The 20,104-nt window shown below is 45.3% G+C and overlaps 1 protein-coding gene across 1 annotated transcript in view; it reads left to right on the top strand.

Annotated features, from left to right (window-relative positions):
• Window positions 1-20,104, top strand: part of C7 (complement C7) — a 131,078-nt gene that overhangs the window by 3,943 nt on the left and 107,031 nt on the right. Inside the window, 3 exon segments of the mRNA XM_029578140.1 lie at window positions 4,482-4,537; window positions 8,072-8,147; window positions 16,204-16,345. Of these exon segments, the coding sequence (XP_029434000.1) occupies window positions 4,482-4,537; window positions 8,072-8,147; window positions 16,204-16,345 (274 nt within the window).

The following is a 20,104-nucleotide window of genomic DNA, read 5'->3' as shown; positions in this document are numbered from 1 at the left end:
GTTGTTCCTGTCAACCAGATGTCAGCCAATGCTCTGCTCTGTCCCGTCCCTGCATGGTCCGCGATCAGCCCAGCTGGGTTATGTAGGGCGTGCAGTGGTCTGCGACCACCCCTGCTGGGGTGTATAGGGCGCTCAGTGGGACATCTTCATCCGCTGGGGCCGAGGATCCTCCAAGATTCTTCATCAGTGTCCTTCCATGGTCCAGAGTCTGCTGATGTCCTTGCCTCGCTCTTCCTCGCTGCCCTTCAGTAAGAGTCCTGGAAGTCTGAAGAGGATGTCCTGAGCTTTCACCGTGGAGGCCTGATGTTTTAACCTGTCCAGATGTCCTAGTCTTCTGTCATCCTCGGAAGTCCTGGTTCTGGATGTGTTCTCAGAGCGGGCCATCCTCAGTCCAACTTCGAAAGGACCTTCAGTTGTGACTTCCACGCCGGGTCGGAAGTTTTGCCTTCCTTCAAATGACCTGTCAGGTGTGTCGATCATGCCGGGTTCCCGAAGCTCAGTCCAAGGTGGTGCCACTTTGAGCCTTGCCCGGATACCTCCGCTCTGAGTTTTAACTCGTCTTCATCTTCGTCAGCTCCAGAGTCTTCGTCTATGCCTGTATCCTGAGTCTTCGTCTTCTCCAGAACCCGAGTCTTCGTCTCCTCCAGCACCTCTGTCTCCAGTGTCCACGCTTGCCAGATGTCCTTATCCACCTCTGCCTCCTGTCTGGCCTGCTGCCTCTACCGTTACCCAGCAGCAGGTCTGAAAGGGCTTCGAGTGGTTGGAGGACTACTCAGAGACCAACCTTGCATGGTTGGCCTCACAGAGGCCGTGCAGGTCAGCAGGGGTTTGGGCTACTAGTCTCCACCCAGAGGAGGACCCGTCTCACCTGCCTTGGCGATTCCTTGGAGCTCCCGTCCTGGTTCGCCAAGGTCCAAGGGCACACTTCTCCCCCTGAATCGAGAGCGCCCCCTAGCGCTCCCTCCTACGGATCCGCAACACAAATCATCTGGATCAGATGGTTTACACCCCAAAGTTCTAAAATTACTAAAAAATGAAATAGTAGCTCTATTACTAGTTATTTGTATCCTATCATTAAAATTATCTATTGTACCTGAAGATTGGAGGATGGCTAAAGTAATGGTAGTCTTTTAAAAAGGGCTCCAGGAATGGTTTGGGAAATTATAGATCAGAGAGCCTTATTTCAGTGGCAGGAAACTCTGCTTTTTTCATTCATTGATTATTGTAATGCACTTTTATTTGGCTTTCCTCGAAACTGTTTAAGACCATTACAACTACTCCAAAATGCGACTGCCAGAGTATTGTGTGGAGGAAAAAGATTTGATCATATTACCTTGATCGATCTTCATTGCCTTCCAATAAAACAGAGAACTGAGTACAAAATTCTATGTATTATATATAAATCATTAAATTGTGAACAAACTGAATGGCTAAATGCTTCTCTACACCTACACATACCTGAAAGGAATTTAAGGTCGGCCAATAAAGAATTTCTTACAGTGCTGTCAATAACTGCTCATTTGTCCAAGGTCAGAATCAGAGCAATTTCAGTTCCAGGCCCCAAATTATGGAACTGTTTATCTGATGAGTTCAGACTACAAAAAGACATTAAAACATTTAAAAAAAAGCCTATGGAACTCAGAAACTCAGTAGCTCATTGCTCTGTGCTTCAACGGCAAGAGGAAATGTGCAAAAAAAGGATTTGTATTCTCAAAAAAAACAGGGAGTAGCTTGCTTGTTGTAGTGGTTACTAACCCAAACCAAATAAGTCTGATACTTCACTTCAATGCATATCCAGCATAGCTCTCTGCTTCAATGGCAGGGGGGGGGGAGATGAAAAGAGGATTTATATTCAGGCAACAACCAACAAGGAATGAATTACAAAGTCTGGGCAAACAAATAATTATGGGAGTAGCTTGCTTGTTACGGCGGTTACTACCCTGAATCAATTATGCCGTATACTTTACTGGGAATACATATCCAGAGCAACACACTGCTTCAACGGCAGGGGGGAATAAAGAAAAGAGGAATTATATTCAGACAACTAACAAGGACTGAATGGCACAGGCTGGGTAAACAAGCATGAGAGTAACTTGCTTATTGCAGCAGTTGCTACCCCTGACCAATTGAGCTGGATGTTTTGCTTGGATGCAGCTCCAGCACTGCTCTCTACATCGATGGCGGGGGTGGAGGGAAACTGGAACCAGGGCCAAGAGTAACAGATAAGCATGAGGAAAAAAATAATAAAGTGGAAAGCTTGCTGGGCAGACTGGATGGGCCGTTTGGTCTTCTTCTGCCGTCATTTCTATGTTTCTATATTTCTATGTAATTTTGAACAATGTTTAGCAGTCATATACGCCAATACCTCTAAAGTAATAGTTAAGCAGCATTTAGTAGTCATGCAATGGTTTTAGCAGTAAATAATAGTCAGAAGTGTCTTTTTGTCTTTTTATGACAAACATTTTTTAAATATTTTACTTTATTTTTAAATTTAATTTTAGATAATTTTTATTTTTGTCTCATGTATTTTACTATTTTTAAATACATTTTATTTTGTACTTGCTTATTTTAATTTTATTGTTTTTACTTTACTAAGTTTTTGTAGTTTTCTTAATTGTTCACCATCTAGATTGACGGTATATAAAACAAAAGAATAAATAAATAAATAAAGGAAAAATCATAGAAAGACTGTTGCACTGCGATGGAAGGGAGCACTAGGGGGGCGCTCCCCATTGCGGGATGAGAGGTGTGTGCCTTTGCGGTGAGATGGAAGAGGAAGCAGGAAGACTGCAGGACCACGGACAGCGGTCAAACTGCCACTGAAGACGCTGAAGCAGGAAGAACAGGCCACAGGCAGGCCATGACGAGGGAGGCGGCTTCCTGCCGCAAAGAGGAGGTCCTAGGGCGGCTCCAGCCACCAGGAAATACCGGTGGTGGCCTCCAGGCTGCGAAGAGGAGCTCCAGAGTGGTCCACCGGCCACAAGAAGTGGAGGCAGGTGATGTCAGCGGCTCCATGCCGCAGAAAGCAGGACACTTTGAAGTGACCTCTAGGCAGAGAGTATGATTGTACAAGGGGCTTTACGCCATTTGCTCTCTTTCTGTCTTAAGCTTTGTTTCAGTTTTCTGAATTCAATGGTGAACCACGGTTGTCTTTGACGGTTGTCAAACCCGCAGACAGCCGCCGCTTCTGTCATTGTCATCCTGTTATTGTCATCCGCTTCTGTCATTCTGTCATCCTGTTATTTGTAACTGCCTTTTTCCGCACCATTGTTTTAGTTTTGTTTACGATGCACACTTGTTTTAATGTGAACCAGCATGATGGGACTGCGTTCTCGAATGCCGGTATATAAAAACCCTAAATAAATAAATAAATAAAATAAATAAATAAATAAATAAAAAGGAGGCGCCAGGGACACGCTAGTGTCCCTAGCGTTTCTTTTTACCGCGGACCCTCATTTAAATATTCGTGCACCCAGGAGAGTGGCTTGTGATGATGTTTGAAATAATACCATTTTTTGAAAAAGTATATAGTAGGGGAGTGATCAAAGAAGTGATGAAAAGACTGCAGATGGACTGACAGCTGACAGCAGCTATGGCCCTCCCCCCTGCTCCTCAGACTCATGCCTTTACATTTTACACCTCCCCCATCCCTGCCTCTGGTCCTCAGGTTTGGTGGATGTGCACATACACTCCATGGAAAGGTTGGACATCTTAGTTCTATGCATCTAGATCTTTGGAACATTGGCCCCTTACATGTCCTGTAACAATTCCTGAAGATAAAAGAAATTCGTAATTTGCTGTATGGTAAAGTGGGGTAAATGGTACAAGTATTAAAGCAGAAGACAATGGATCAAGTGACCAAATCCAGTTCACAAAGAACTCCAACTTCAATCTTGCTGCAAGGGTTACCCTAGCCAGATCCTTCCTATATTGTTGCTGACCTGTGCCTTAGTGTGCCCCCCATGGTCTGTAACTGAGAGTAATATCACAAACCAGGGAACTGTTGCAAGAGTCTGTTCTTGAATCCATCTCTGGAGAAAGGTCATTGAAAGTTAAAAGGGAAATTGCATCAATGCAAGAAAAGTAAGCAGCAAACATGGAGAATAAATATTTTGTCAGACCAGAAGCCAATGTGATTAGGAGCTGAATATTTTTTTTTAAAGCTTTCTCCACTTCTATGATTATGTCAAAACACTTTTGGAAAGGGATCATAATGTTTGATTGATGAGTAAGGAGATCCATATAGTTGTTTTATTTCTTTGCTTATTTACTTATTTTGCAGTAAATCCAATAGAACAAAATGAGCCTCTTGCTTCTTTTCTTAGCAGAGCATCAGTACATGGCAGCAGCTGTCTCTCTCTGAGATCTCCATCCCTTCCTCCGATCCAATTTTTATGATACTTACTGTTTCAGTACTGCAGCTAAATTCCACTTCAGACCAATAATGCGCTGCACAAGTAAAATAAATGTTTTTATTTCAGGTGTTAGAGGTATTTCTACTGTTAGAAATGACAAGCATTTTGCAAGTGAATTCATGGTGAGTATCACTTGTACACTCATTCCATAAAAGACCTTTTTTGGTGTAAAGGAGAATTTCAAGATAGACTTTCAAGGAGATCCCTATTCCAACAGGCTGTGCTAGAGCGCTTTAATACAGTATTTTATGCCCTCAGAAGAAAACATATATATTTCTTCATGCGCACCAGGCACATCTTGTTCCCCCTTTAAAGAAAGTTACTGAGATTAATCTAATTCTGCCCCATGAACAGGGTCTAGGAGGAGTGCTATCTTGCTTTTTCTCCCATATGATTGTTTAGATATATTTATGCCAGTTTAATAGATGTCATTCCTTAAAACATCTGTCTGTATAGGATACTCCGTTATCCATTTGCCTTGAAAAGTAAAAGAAAAGAAGGCCCAAATATCACCCAGAACAAGAAATTTATATTAAAATCTTTTGTAAGTGCTTTTCAGAACAAAACAAACACCTTCTAGTCTTCACTGCCTCTTTCAACCTGTCTTTTCATCTGTGTACTGTTCTCACAATTTGTATGTTTCTACTTGAATTGCTAAACAGTCAGCTAAAACATTCTTTCCTTTCCCAATAATCAGAGAAAACTCACTTCTTAATACCAAACATTTAGAGGCAGATTTTCAAAGGGGTACGCGTGTAAGATGCATGCGTACCCCCCGAAAACCTGCCCCAAGTTCCCCCTGCACGCGCCGAGCCTATGTTGAATAGGCTCGGCGGCGCGCGCAAGCCCCGGGACGCGCGTAAGTCCCGGGGCTTTCCTGAGGGGCGTGTCGGGGGGGGGTGTGTCGCAGCGGCACGTCATTCGGGGGCGGGGCTGCAGGCGTGGTTCCGGCCCGGGGGCGTTTCGGGGCGTGGCTGAGGCCTCTGAAACAGCTCCCGGGCCGGGGCTGGGGGTGGGATAGGTAGGGGAAGGGAGAGGAAGGTGCGGGGGGTGGAAGGAAAGTTCCCTCTGAGGCTGCGTGGCTCGGCGCGCGCAAGGCTGCCAATTTTGGGCAGCCTTGCGCGCGCCGAGCCCGGATTTTAAAGGATACGCGCGGCTACTCTGGTGCGTGAACAAATGTACGCGCGGGCGTACTTTTATAAAATCTACCCCTTATTGCATGATACCACTTTAACACTCACAGCAGATGGCATGGTATCAAGAATAGCCGCACAGATAGCACATCTGGTGCAGCTGAACTTCTGAAAGCTGTCATAGGCAGACAACTGCATCTGTAGAAGAAGCTGCAACTACTCGTGTAGAGCAGGGACTAACAGCGGATGGGAAAATAGGTGAAGGTGAAACGAATGTTGCATCTAGGAGCCTATAGAGGATAGAGGAGAGCTGTTAGTTTGCCAAGAGCCTCTTCCCAGCTGAAATCTCTGCGGGTAGTAAATTCTCCCAGGCATTCCTAGGGGCAAGGAATGAAGAGGAAAAAGCAAGAGAACATAGAGAGAGGGATCAGACAAGAACAGATACAATAGGGAGCTCAGAATCATTCAAAATATAAGGAAAAAGAGCTCTATGGGCCGGATTTTAAAAGGGTTATGTGCATAAATCCGGACAATTTACGCACGAAACCGGCCTTACGCGCACCAGGCCTATTTTAAAAAGGCCCGGCAATGTGCGTAAAGCCCCGGGACGCATGTAAGTCCCGGGGCTTTACTAAAGGGGCGGCCCAGGGGTGGGGGTGGTCCGGGAGCGGGGGCAGGGCCTGAGGCCTCCGACTGAGCGGCCATTGCCGCTGTGTCGGAGGTTAGCGTGCCGGCAAGCTGCTGGCACGTGCAACTTGCGCCTGACTGGAGGTAGGCACAAAAGGTAAGATAAAAATTTTGGGGGGAAGTTAGAGTAGGGCTAGGGGGGGAAAAGATTAGGGGAAGGGTGGGAAGGTTAGGTTAGGGGAAGGGATCGGGGAAAGGCAGCGTGGCTCGGCGTGCATAAGGTGCACAATTTGTGCACCCCCTTGTGCATGCCGACCCCTGATTTTATAACTTGCGCGAGCCAGTTATAAAATCAGGTGTACCTGTGTGCGCGCAACCTTTTAAAATCTACCCCTATGTATGTTGTGTTTTATTTATGGTGATTTTATGTTTGTTTATTTTGTAAATCGCTTAGGGTGTATGCAGGAAGCGATTAAGACATTTTAACAAACAAACTCTTGATATCATGAGATGATGCAGGTGGCAGTGTAACACAGAAACATATACATACAGGGGCAAATCTTTAAACTTACGCGAGGGCACAGATTTGTTCGCGCAACCCGGCGCGAACAAATCTACGCCCAATTTTATAACATGCTCGGGTTGCCATGTGCATGTTATAAAATCCAGGGTCGGCGTGCGCAGGTGGGTGCACAATTGTGCAACCTGCGCGCGCCGGGCCAAGCAGCCTGCCTCCGTTCCCTCCGAGGCCGCTCCGAAATCAGAGCGGCCTTGGAGGGAACTTTTTTTTTTGGTCCCCTCCACCTTTCCCTCCCTTCCCCTATCTAACCCACCCCCCAGCCCTAACTAAATCCCCCCCTACCTTTTTTCGTGGAGTTACACCTGCCTCTGGCTGGTGGCGTAACTTGTGCGCGCCACCAGCTCCCTGCCCCAGCACAAACCACTGTGCCGGAGCACTTGGCCCCACCCCCGGACCGCCGTCACGCCTCCGTCCCCGCCCACGGACTGCCGCCACGCCCCCAGACACGCCCCAGTCCGCCTTCACACCCCGGGCACGCCCCCGGCCAGCCCCTTATTCGAAGCCCCGGGACATACGCGCGTCCTGGGGCTTGCGCGCGCCGCCGAGCCTATGCAAGATAGGCTCAGCGCGCGCAGGGGGAGCTTGGGGCAGGTTTTCGGGGGTTTCGCACGTATCTTACGTGCGTACCCCTTTGAAAATCTGCCCCACACTGCGGAGGCAGAACAATCTCTAGGCATCTATCAGGTGTGCACACCATAAATACATTTACTGTACTCCACTTCAAGCCTTTCTGGACTGGCAGTTAATAAGTGTAAGGTGTATATAAATAAATATTATGAATGTTCCCGATTCCTCTTCCAGCTGTGCTTTCTGCAGTCACAGGCTTCACTGACTCCAGGACTGATATATGCCTCTCCTGTGCATTTTCTGAACTTGTTTTCAAATGAGTGCTTTAGCCCTAAAGCCTGCAAAGAAAATTGCCCCAGAAGGTCCTTCTACTGCAGATCAAGGTCCTTCTGATACAGGCAGTAAACAAATTACCAGCTGAACCACAGCCAAATTACAGATTTATTATAGATGAAAAATATTTTGTCTTAAAACTTGCCCTTTTTTCACTCTCTTTGCATCCCCTTCTGATGTTTATTTCTAAGGCAAAAGGAATCACATAGGTGATAGAGAGACATTTTAAATGCCATTTATTTCTTGTTGTCCAGTTTTGTTTCTAAGAAATAGCATCATATTGTGAGTCAAAATTCATGCTGTTTCAAGCAGTTTATTGCAGATTTTGATAAGACAACTTGCTCTGCTTGTCAGACAAATATTGGGAATTAAAACATTTTTTTTCAGCTTGTAACAGTTCATTGATATATTTCCAGGACTCCATATCCAGTCAATTGCCAATGGAATTCCTATGGACCTTGGTCTGAGTGCGATGGCTGTAGTAAGACGCAGGTAGAATGCTAAAATCTATTGCATCTTTATATTTAGAATATTTTTGCAAATAACCATACTATTTCATCACCTCTGTTAAGGTAGAGATATCAGTGCATTCTTTGAAGATAGTTTTAAATTTTTGGGAAGAAGAAAGAAGGAGAAAAAAAGAGAGAGATTGGGCAAAAGAAATGGAGGGCTTTAGATAAGGAAAATTATATTCTCTTCTACCCAGAATGATAGAGAACCAAGGAAGGAAGACAACAAAACTGACTTGGATAAGGAGTGATATCCTGCTGGTGGACAAGCTTGTATAGCTGACAGATGGGAGATATCCTTAGCTAGAGTAGGGTAGGCAGGGAAAACAGGGTAGATTGGGTGAGCAATTTGATCTTTATAATTTGAAATCTATTATGGGGTCAATACTGGGCAGCAGCAGAGTGGACAAAGTTAATTGGTTAACTTTGCCTGGATATTCAGCCACACAGTTAAGTGCTGCTGCCCAATATTGACCCCATAATAGATTTCAAAAGATAAAGGCCAAATTGCCCACATTTAACCAGTTAATTATGTGGCTGAATGGCCAGTTAAATCTAACCATACAAAACTTCAAAATTTGAGCAGTTAGATTTAGGGAATAGTTGGGCACACAAATTTTGCCAGTTAGCAATGAATATCACACTAAATAGTTGAATTTGAAAAGCCCAATCCAGTTATGTCATGACCTGATGCCTTTTTTAAGCTGGCTAAATCTGTGTGCAAAGCAATTTTGAGTGCACAAAATTTAGCCAGACAGTGGGAGGTTAGATTTATGTGGTTAATAAACCAACTTTAACCCCATAAATCTTTTGGATATTGACTGTTCAGTTGTTATGTTGCTTTCATGTTATGATACTATATTCTTACATTAAATTACATCTCTGAATTTTATTTTCAAAGCCACATATGTCATGCACTTTTCATCTAAGCAGCAATACTAACAAGATTATTCTTGTCTCTTGATTTTTCTTACTTATGTTTACAATCTCTTTTGCATTCTCATAATTTTTATTTCTTGTATTTTCACAAATTTCTGAACTAACTGGAATATAACTTTTTTATGATCAAACCCCCAATGCACAAACATTGATTCCTCAGTGTCCTTTCTTCAGTTGATTATTTTATACTCATGCTTTCTCTGTATCCTTGTGATGCCTGTACAGGATAAGAACAGTAGTACCCTGATAAGCGAAAGCAGCAAAGTAGGAGGAGCAGTTAAAAGTATTAAACATTCAGAAATAAGATAAAAATGAAATCAAACCAGAGCTATATGAACATAGCTCTCAGAATGTGATGTAGTTGATCAAGGGTTTTTTTTTGTGTTATTTGCTTGCTCATTTAATTTAACAATGAAAGTGCAAATTAACGCAAAAGGAAATTATTTATACCTTTCTTCATTATTAGTACACAATAGTGTTCTCTTGTAAAAGTTGAGAAAACTGAAAATAATAGTAAAATTTGTCAGTCTCCTGTCACAAAAAAGTGACCTAAACTCACAAGTTACTGGCTTTGCCTCTATTGAAGGAAGAAAATCAGCCATAATATCAGGCCCACATTAAACACTCTCAGACATGCGACATATGACAAACATTAATGCACAGTTTATTTTAGATTCCTGAACATACCCAGATTAGTCCAGACCAGTGGGTTGTGCATCCCTACCAGCAGATGGAGTCAGAGAGCAAAACTTTGGGCACTGCTACATATATGAGAGTGCCACCTGCAGTCCCTCAGTATTTCTCTGACTCCAGCAGATGGTAAACTCCTTCAGGTGTATTCCTGCAGTCTGTTAGGTAGTTTAAAAAAAAAAAGAAGGTAGAATTTTAGATAGTTAGTAGGCTAGCTCCCTGAGGTGTTAGGCGCTATTGTGGCTCCTGGCTCCCTCACATATTGAAGCTGCTCCTTCGGATCCCTGCTCCTCTAAGGTTGACGCCATAAAGTTAAAAAAAAAAAAAAGATTGTTTTCTTCGGACTGTGGTAAGGCGTCTGCGCTGGGGACGGGCCTTGTCTGCTTGCCGGCAGGCAGGTGGGATTTCAGTAGTTGGTTTTCCCTCACAGTTTCGTTGGCACCCAGGGCTCCGGGCGCTTTGACGGCGGGGAAAGGAGAAGGAATTGCTGGCACGGGTCGGCAGCCATGCAGCGCGGTCTGTTTTTTCCTTGGTGGTTTTTTTCTGTGCCTCTCTGCTTCTGGGAGCTGTGCTTAGGCCAGACACGCCTCATCTTTTCGTGCCCGGACTGCGTGGCTGCGCTAATGGCACCCCGCTCCAAAATGTTGGCCTGCCGGGCATGTGGCACGCTGGGGCAGGCATTGGATGCGGCTTCCCTTTGCCCGGGCTGCAGTTTGGACCAGAGGGTTCCTCCTTGGGCCTTAGGCTGGTAAAATCAGGTCTTCAGTCAGCGGGGCTGTGCCCCCTCCCATGGGGGGGGGGGAAACACCTCCACAGCGGGGGTCGCAGGACAAGGATTCTTCCCCCGTTTTAGCCTCTGTGGAGCAGGATTGCTCTTTTGGTGAGGGCGCGCCGATGCTAGACCATCCTTTGGAGGGAGAGGAGGTCCCAGGGGAGTTTTCCCCTGAGTTTATCCTCCTTCTGCATCAGGCTTTCCTAGCTAGGAAGCTGGCGGCCTTTAAGGGACCGGCTCACCAGGGGGTCTTGTTGGAGCTTCCACTCAAGTGGGCGTTAGTGGTCAGGCGGAACTTCAGCACCATGGGGACCAACATAGGCCAGCAGTTGACGCTAGGCCGCTAACCCCGCAGGGTGGACTTCCGGATTCTGGGATTCAGCCAGACCTGATACCGGGTTTTGATCTGGGTGATATACCACAAGATGACCTGGATGCAGACTAATGTCCTCCTTCGGATGGTGATGATCGCAACATGGTGCCTTTGTTTAAGCATTCCTCAGGTATTGGAGGTTCTGGGGCTTAAGGTCTCTCAAGAGGAGTCTGACAGTGAAGGTGTTAACTCAGTCCTGGATGGGATTCGAGGGTTGATGCTGTCCTTCCCTGTACCCAAGAAGGTCCACAAGTTGATAAACCGGGAGTGGGAAGCCCCGGATGCGGGTTTAAAGGTGGAAAGATCTATCCTCTTTCGCAGGACGTCTTGGATCTCCTTAAGGTCCTGAAGGTAGATGCGGCTGTCTCTGCCGTGATTAAGAAGACCACAATTCCTGACCCTAGGGCTGATGCAGGACCGCAAGCTGGAGATCCAGTTGAAACGGGTCTTTGAAGTCGCCGCTCTGAGTCTTTGGGCGGCGGTTTGCGCCAACCTTATGCAGAGGGCTTGCCTCTGTTGGGTTCAGGAGGCTGTTCCCAGTACCAGCCCCAGCGGTACTGGCCTGGCACAGACCGTGCGTCTGGAAGTGGGAATCGTATATGTGGTGGACACCTTGTATGATTTGGTGCATACCTCCGCCCTTAGCATGGTGTCCATGGTGGCTGCATGACGCCTCCTCTGGTTGTGGAATAGGTCAGCGGATTTGTCTTCCAAGTCCCAGCTTTGTAACCTTCCCTTTAAAGGCAAACTCCTGTTCGGAGAAGATCTGGACCAATTAGTCAAGCTACTGGGAGAGTCCAAAGGCAACAGGTTACCAGAGGATAAAAGATCTTTGAGGAAAGTGTTTCCCTCTTGGGCTTGCTTTTGGGATTCACACAGATTCTGGGCTGGCAGATACTAGGCCCCGTCTGCACCCAAGCAGACTCCGGGATTTCAGCGGTCCTTTCGCAGTGGACGCTGTCCAGGCAGAGAGCCTGCGAGCCTTGGAGCAGGGAATGGAAAGCCTTCCTAGTGAGGCCACGGGTACCCATTCTGCCATCAAAGCTGTAGGAGGCAGATTGTCGAGCTTTTACCTGGAGTGGGCAAGGATTACCTCAGACCGCTGGGTCTTGGAAGTGATCCCTGTAGGGGACCCTGCAACGGCTTCTCGATCTAAGAGCCATTGACCCAGTTTCCTTGGCAGAACAGGGCCAGGGCTGGTACTCGATGTACTTTTTGGTTCCCAAGAAGGAGGGCACATTTCGTACCATTCTAGATCTGCAGAAGGTGAACCAGTGTCTTCGGATCCCCCGTTTTTGCATGGAAACCTTGACGAAAGTGGTGGCCACTGTGTGCAAAGGGGAGTTCCTTGCTTCACAAGATCTCACCGAGTCATATCTGCACATTCCGATCCAGCAGGATCACCAATGGTATCTGCGATTCAAGGTCCTGGATCAACATTTCCAGTTTCAAGCCCTTCCTTTCGGTCTGGCAATTGCTCCATGCACTTTCACCAAGGTCATGGTGGTCGTGGCGGCGTTCCTTTGCAAGGAGGGGGTTCTATTTCACCAGTACCTGGATGACTGGTTGATTTGAGAGAAGTCAAGGGAGGACTGTGAGAGATCGGTCCAGAGGGTGATGTTCACCTTATAGTCGCTCGGCTGGATCATAAATGTGCAGAAAAGCCACTTGGAGTCCACTCAGGCGCTGGTTTACTTGGGAGCACTTTTCGATACCTCTCGAGGCAAGGTTTTCCTGGCATTGGACCGTGTGATGCAGGATCAGGTCAGGGCCCTCCTTGAGAGGGAGGCTTCTACAGTCTGCCATCACTTACAAGTCCAGGGTTCCATGGCCTCCAACTTGGATTTGGTCCCATGGGCATTCGCTCACTTGCAGCCTTGCAGCGTCCGCTGTTGTCGAGGTGGAGACCAGTGTCGGAACAGTTCTACCTACTGTTGTCACTGCTCCCAGAGTCCAGAGTCAGTCTGTCGTGGTGGCTCTCACACAGCAACTTGGAGCAGGGGTTGGATCTGGATCCGCTGAACTGGTTGGTAATCTCCACAGATGCCAGCCTGTCAGGATGGGGAGTGGTTTGCTTAAACAAGTCCGCTCAAGGCCTCTGGTCCCCAACGGAGAGATCTTGGTCCATCAACCGCCTTGAGACAAGGGCGGTCCGACTTGCCTTGCGAGCATTCCTGCCCCTAGTTGAAAACAGAATGGTTCGAGTGTTCTTAGACAATGCGACGATGGTGGCTTACATCAACCGACAAGGCAGGACAAGAAGTCTCGTGGTAACGCTGGAAGCAAGGCTTTTGTTCGCCTGGGCGGAGTGCCACCTCAAAAGAATCCCTGGGTCGCATGTCGCGGGGGTGGAAAATGTTCAAGCGGATTTCCTCAGCAGGCAACAACTCAATCCGGGGGAGTGTGAGTTGTCTCCCGAAGCTTGGAACCTCATTTGTGCCAGGTGGGGTGTGCCTCAGTTGGATCTGATGGCTACTCGAGCCAATGCGAAGACAGAGTGCTTCTTCAGCCGCTGATGAGAGGTGGGCTTGGTAGGATTAGACACCCTTGTGTGCCCTTGGCCCACGGGAATCCTTCTCTATGCCTTTCCCCCCTGGCCTCTGATCGGTCGGCTTCTCCGTCGCATAGAGCTGGTGGCTCCAGAGTGGCTGTGTTCGCAGTACTGGTTCGAATCGCTCTGGAAGGTCCCCTACAGCTGGCTCATCTTCTGCGTTTGCTCCGGCAGGGGCCAATATTTTTGGATCGGGAGGATCACTTCTTTCTTGCGGCTTGACTTTTGAGAGGCGATGATTGCGATTGAGGGGATATTCAGAACAGGCCATTTCCACTCTTCTTCAGGCATGACGACTAGCTACTTCTATGGCCTATTTTAGAGTCTGGAAGCTTTTTGAGGCGTGATGCCTTCAGCATTCCTTGGATCCTTTATCAACAGATGTTCCCCAGGTGTTGATTTCCTTCAACAGGGGTTGGCTAAGGGTTTGGCATTCAATTCCCTTCGGGTCCAGGTAGTGGCCTTAGGTACCTTGCATGGCAGGTTTCACGGTTGTTCGCTGGCGGTTCATCCGGATATTACCCGTTTTCTCAAGGGGGTTAAACATTTACGCCCTCCCATTTGCCAGTTGTGTCTGGATTGGAGTTTAAACCTGGTGCTTCATGTGCTTTGTGGAGCTCCTTTTGAACCTTTACGCAGAGCGTCAGTAAAAGATTTGACCTTGAAACCATCTTCCTGGTCGCCATTTGTTCTGTTCACCGGATTTCGGAGTTGCAGGCTTTGTCGTGTCAGGTTCCTTTCCTTAGAATCTAAGAGGATAGAGTCTCACTATGCACGGTTCCTTCTTTCGTCCCCAAGGTAGTATCTGCCTTCCATGTAATCAGTCGGTGGATCTGCCAGGGTTTCCACAGTGGTCCCGGGTTTCCTCCCAAGAGAGAGATCTTCATCTTTTGGACGTGTGTCGCACTTTCTTGCGCTATTGGGAGGTTACCAATGACTTCCGGTGTTCAGATCATCTGTTTGTTTTATTTGGCGGACCTAAGAAGAGTGACAAAGGGGCAGATCCTAATAGAAGCGCACGGGCATACTTTTTTTCGCTCAACCCTGCACAAACAAGAGTACGCCAGATTTTAATAGATACGCGCATAGCCACGAGTATCTTTCAAAACCCGGAGTCAGCGCACGCAAGGGGATGAACATTTGTGCACATTGCGTGCGCCGAGCCCTGCATGTGCTGCCCAATCCCTCCGAGGCCGCTCTGAAATCGGAGCGGCCTCGGAAGGAACTTTCCTTCCACTTCCCCCCACCTTTCCCTCCCTTCCCCTACCTAACCCACCCCCCAGCCCTATCTAAACCCCACCTACCTTTATTATAAAAGTTACGCCTGCCCGAGGGTGAATTTTCAAAATCATGTACATGCATTAAAACCGGATTTTTGCATGTAACTGGCTACATCCTACAAGTTACACATTCCAAAGAGCAGGTGTAATTTTGTGTATTGTAATATGTGTACAATACATACTTGGCCAATTACTGGAATATTTTCAAAGTGAACTAATGAATGTAAGTTTGCTTTGAAATAACTCGGGAAAGACTGCATGTACAATGTACATGCGGACTTTACTGCTACACAGGCTGTTTGAAAATTACTCTTTAAATGTACAATTACAAAAAGAGATGTATATGCGCTATCAGACTAGCCACCCAAACAGACATCTGCTCAATGGCCAGCCATCTCATAGCAATAGTACCTATATACTATATATCCCGAACATCACCTCCACATCCCCATTTCATCACCCTCCAGCTTTTTTCCCTCAGTTTCACCATCCCTCTTCACAACTTCAATAATTGCCAGTCCCAGATCAGAAACAGACCTGGACCAGCTCCATTTTCAGTTTCCTCCTAAATACCAAGTAATTTAACTCCACTCTACTTTCCTTCGGTAATCTATTCCACAGCAGCAGTACAATTTCAGATAAGGCCCTCTTCCTGAACCAGTGTGCTTAAATCATTTTACTCTGGGCACTTCCAGCACATGATCTCTGAAGGAGCTGGGACAATACTAGGGCCTGCTCCTCTCAGTCAGAGTCAAGATTTTAAAGCTGATTGTTGTCTCTATCGGTAGCCAGAGCAGAATCTTAAAGAAAAGTGCTGCTCTAGTTCTTCAGGTTCCTTCCTTGCCTTATATCATGACCTCACTTCCCTTCCTTCCCTCCTGGGGGCTCCCATTGCCTTTTTTCCTTCCCTTCTGGCTCCCATTTTCTCCTTACTGTCAAGAATGTCACTTCTGATGGCCAAGGTTCTTAGAGCTTTTGACTCCTACAGCATTGATTGGGAGCTGAGGTTCAGATGGTTTCATCTCTAGTGATGCTATTGAACTTCTTAACTATATTTCCTATGCTGATTTACATATTTTAATTTGTGTATTCTGAGTTAAACTTTAAACATTTCTAGTTACTAATTACCTGACTGCGATCATAACATGTTTGTTTTCATTGCAGCTGCATTATCTATATATTTTCGTTAGTATTTTCTGCTTTAAGACAGTACACCATGCAAGGCTTGTCTGAAAATACTGTTTTGTATAATTCATAGCCATATGCACAGTTTTGTCCATGCAATATTCAGTTGTGAGGGATGTCTCAGAGCTGGTGCTTCATTTTATGCCCCCAGCTTATGACTCTGTTTTGAAACTTGGGGAGCAGCATTTTAGCCATCAAGTCTTCAGGGCAACCCAGTCTAAATAATCTTTTACTGCTTTGGGATTTTAGACTCGCAGACGGACGGTAGTGGTCTATGGCCAGTATGGAGGAAACCCATGTTCTGGTAGTGCCTTTGAAACACAGCCTTGTGTCCCTGTAGTAGGCTGCCCAGTCGAAGAAGGCTGTGGAAATCGTTTTAGATGTTTCTCAGGTATTGTATTTTCATTGTGCTATATGATTTTGTTTCAAAGCAGAAATAGATTTAATATTTTTGAAAGGAGTTGTATATTATAAATCAACAGGCTTAATCTTAGCATTGACATTTTAATTTGCCCGCCTTTTTTGCTAATACAGGCAATTTGAAAACAGTGTCCTTTTTTCATATGACACAAAGATATAAAACAGTCACTTAGGGGCCTATGTACTAATGGGTGTTAGCATTTGTGCCCACAATTAATTGACGTTAACATGGGAATTATCCAATATCTATGAAGTGTGTTAATGTGTGCTATTTGCATCTGCATTAGGAGTTACTGCCCATTCCCTGATGGTAATGCTAATGTGCATGCAAATGCATAAGATCATTAAGATGAACTTATTAGTTATTCATAATGGATGTCCTAGTCAGTGTTAATACCTAAATAATGCAGATCACTTAAGGCAGGATAGTTAATTACTTCTTTCTGATGCCACATAATAATGTGTACCACTGGTCCTCATCCATCAAAACACATTTACAGGTTTCTATATATCCCATCCCCACATCCCTCACTTGAACAAGTATGGGTCCCTCTTTTGTAGGGTTTGTATGATCTATACAAGGGGCATATTACCTACTTTCATCTGCTGATAATAGCTCACTTATGCTACCAAGCATAATGCTGGTGTTTCCAGTTTATTTACTATATTGAGTTCATCTGAGATGATTACTCCTAGATCTCTTTCTTGTTTGACAGTTCCTGGTTCTTGTCTTTTGTTGAAAAGGTCTAACTCAAAGTTAAAATTGTTTAAAAGAACAACTCTGATTCTACTTTTCGTTATTATTCTTTATTGTAAATCATATACTGTGTATAAACATACAGATCGATACACAGGAAGCAAAAATATACTTACATTATAGTAAATAGCACAGCGCTGGCTCTGGAACAGATTCCTTGCTTAGAGCTCTACTACATACCAGCTCTGCTTATATAGGTTAAAAAAACAAAGTCAGCAAATCATCTGATTTCTGCTTGCATGCTTCACATCACTAAGTTTTTACGCTGTCTGCTTACAAGCAGCTGTTATTTGTCTCCCCTTATCTTATCTCCCCCTTCGCATTCCTTCCCACAGACTATTTGCTTCGTACCCTCAGAGTTATCTCCTGCCATCCTGTGGCTTACTTTGTTGATTCTGCCGGTGTCTGTGAATTCCTACAAAGACAGTTTATAGCTTTCTTCTTCAGAGTCTGGCATTCAAGGTCTCAGGTTTGTGTTTCTGGTATTTTTCCATCAGCAGACATACCATCAGTATGTTCAGCAATGGTGGAGAAGCCGGGGATTGAACCCGGGCATAATCAGCACTTTCTAACTACTATGAGGATAACTTTCAAACAATTCGGCACAACCCCATATATGCATGGAGATTTATTATAACCTGTTTGTATCTGGTTTGCGGAGATTATAAAGTATGTATATGTCCAACCCCCTACATACGCTCATATATTTCATTATGTGCAAATTTTGTGTTTGGCGGTCCATGGGGGACCCGCGAATCACCACACCTACCCCTCGGGTCGAGCCTCTGTCATTGGCCCCTGGTGCTGCCGGGTTGTACCTCCCTTGGATGGTTACCTGGTATTGACTTCAACCTGCCTCTGGAATCTCCTTGACTGCTGCCTGCTGCTGACCACTGCCTGTGGCTGGACACTCCTGACTGCTGCCTGCCCTGACCCAAACTTGCCTCTGACTGCACCTGTTTAACTTTGATCTCATCCATGGATATTCTCTCCTCTGTGGAGGCCCCCACCTAAGACCTGCTGGCCCCGGCACCCAAGAGCTGATCAAAGGAGAACGTGGGCTGGTATAGGCCAATTGGGCCTCTGCCTCATCCCACTCCACCAGCCGACGGTTGGGACCTGCAAGGCTCCACATTGCAGGTTGTACCAACTCTATTTCAGTCCAAGGGTCCTGGCCCGGAACAGTGAATATCAGCAATGCATTAAAAGCATGAACTTTTCCTACCTTTTTAATATATTTTATTTATTTATAAAATTTATAAACTGCATAATCAGTATAGATACAATAAAAGTGGTTCACAACTTTACATATCTAGTAAAATCACAAATAGAAACAGAATTTGCTTGTTACCACCCTCTCCTATCAAGCTGCAATTCACTACCTTCACATTGCACATTAAGATGGAAAAAGAAATATTTTAACCATCTTCCTACGTTTTACTGTTCCTGAGGGCAACAGTAAAAAGAAGTGGCCCCAGGAGTGTGGGTAGAGTTAAAGTCTGCAGACTTTAGCCCACATTTTGTAAGTAAAGTTATGATGTAAGTTTGCTTTAAAAATGATCAGATAATTGCCCTGGTGCATGCCCAGAAAAACTAATACAAACTTACACTTGATCTTCAGAGGGCATAACTTCAAATGTGCGGTGAAAAAAAATTTTCATTTCGTTTCTTTTTTTTTTTTCATTTTGGGATTTTTTTGGGGGTGGTTTTGGCTCATTTAGTATTTATTTAGGTTTGATTTATTAGTCAAACTGAAATAAAATGTAACCGCTCCCCAAATATTAAAAAAACCAAAAAGAAATGCCCTCCTCTGTTTCTGCCTTGGCTTCTCCTTCTCCATTTCCAATTGCTCCTGCACCACTGGCTATAGTTAAAAAAATGGCGCCAGTCTCAGGCAGCTGACAACAAATTCTTTTTATGGTCATAAAGCAATATGACTATAAAGCTTGTTTAATGGCCATATTGCTTTATAGTCATATTACTTTACGACCATAAAATAACTTGGTCCTAGCTGGCCCTGAGACTGGCACCATTTTTAAAGTGAAACTGGCGGGGCAGGAGTGATTGGGGATCGCTCCTGCCCCTTTCAACTTTGTGCACTATTTGCAGAAAAAAAACCCCACGAACATTTTCAGGTTTTTTGAAGGCACTAGGGATTTATATAGGCTCTGATTGCACCTTTGTTTCAAATGTATGGACATCCTTATTGTGTATGTTAATTTATGTGCATGATTTTAAAAATAAAAAAATAAATGTATAAGTCCCAACACCACCCCAATCTCTCCCCCTCCTGTATTGCCTCTCCCCAATTTGCACAAAAGGATGCATGGAACCAGGTTACTTTTACGCTCACTGAGCCCTGGGCTATTTTGCAACAGCAATGGCTTTGGAAATCAGGTCCTTTGTGGACAACGTGTACTTTTCTGCAATGGAGGGCAGAGGAATTTTCAAAGGGTTTTGTTCCTGTTTGCCAGCAGAAATCCCTTTGTAAACTGGCAAATATCTCCTCCATTTAAGGCCTTTGCTCTTCTAAACACCCTTCCTCCTCCTTTTGTTTTTCCTGATAATTCTGCCTGGCCTCCTCTGCCTCTTCTATGTATGGTACGTTCTTATCATTTCTGCTGTCTTCTTAGAGAACCATATCAGTCTCTTTCCTCTTTGCCTTTTGTTAACTTGCGTTACCCGTGGCTTTGTGTTCTTCTCAATGCTCTTTCCTTGCTGTCCAAACTTCCATTATAACCGTCAGCTTTCAGATTCCCAATAGGACCTTCTTAACACTATCGCTCCTCATCTTGCAGTCAGCCCTCCAGAAGTCCAAGACCCTAGCCTTAGTACAATGTATTTCAGGTTGAACTTAAAATAGTAACCCACTTGCTATGGTGATTCTAGACTGAAACGTTTCTCTTACCGGTTGTCTGAGGAAAGACCTTGGTAGGACATCCAGGACTTCTAAATTCTGGGTTGGAAAACTTT

The sequence above is a fragment of the Rhinatrema bivittatum genome, chromosome 1, assembly GCF_901001135.1.
Source record: "Rhinatrema bivittatum chromosome 1, aRhiBiv1.1, whole genome shotgun sequence".
NCBI lineage: Eukaryota > Metazoa > Chordata > Amphibia > Gymnophiona > Rhinatrematidae > Rhinatrema > Rhinatrema bivittatum.
Note: the sequence above shows the minus strand (reverse complement) of the source record. Positions and strands in the feature narration are given on the sequence as shown.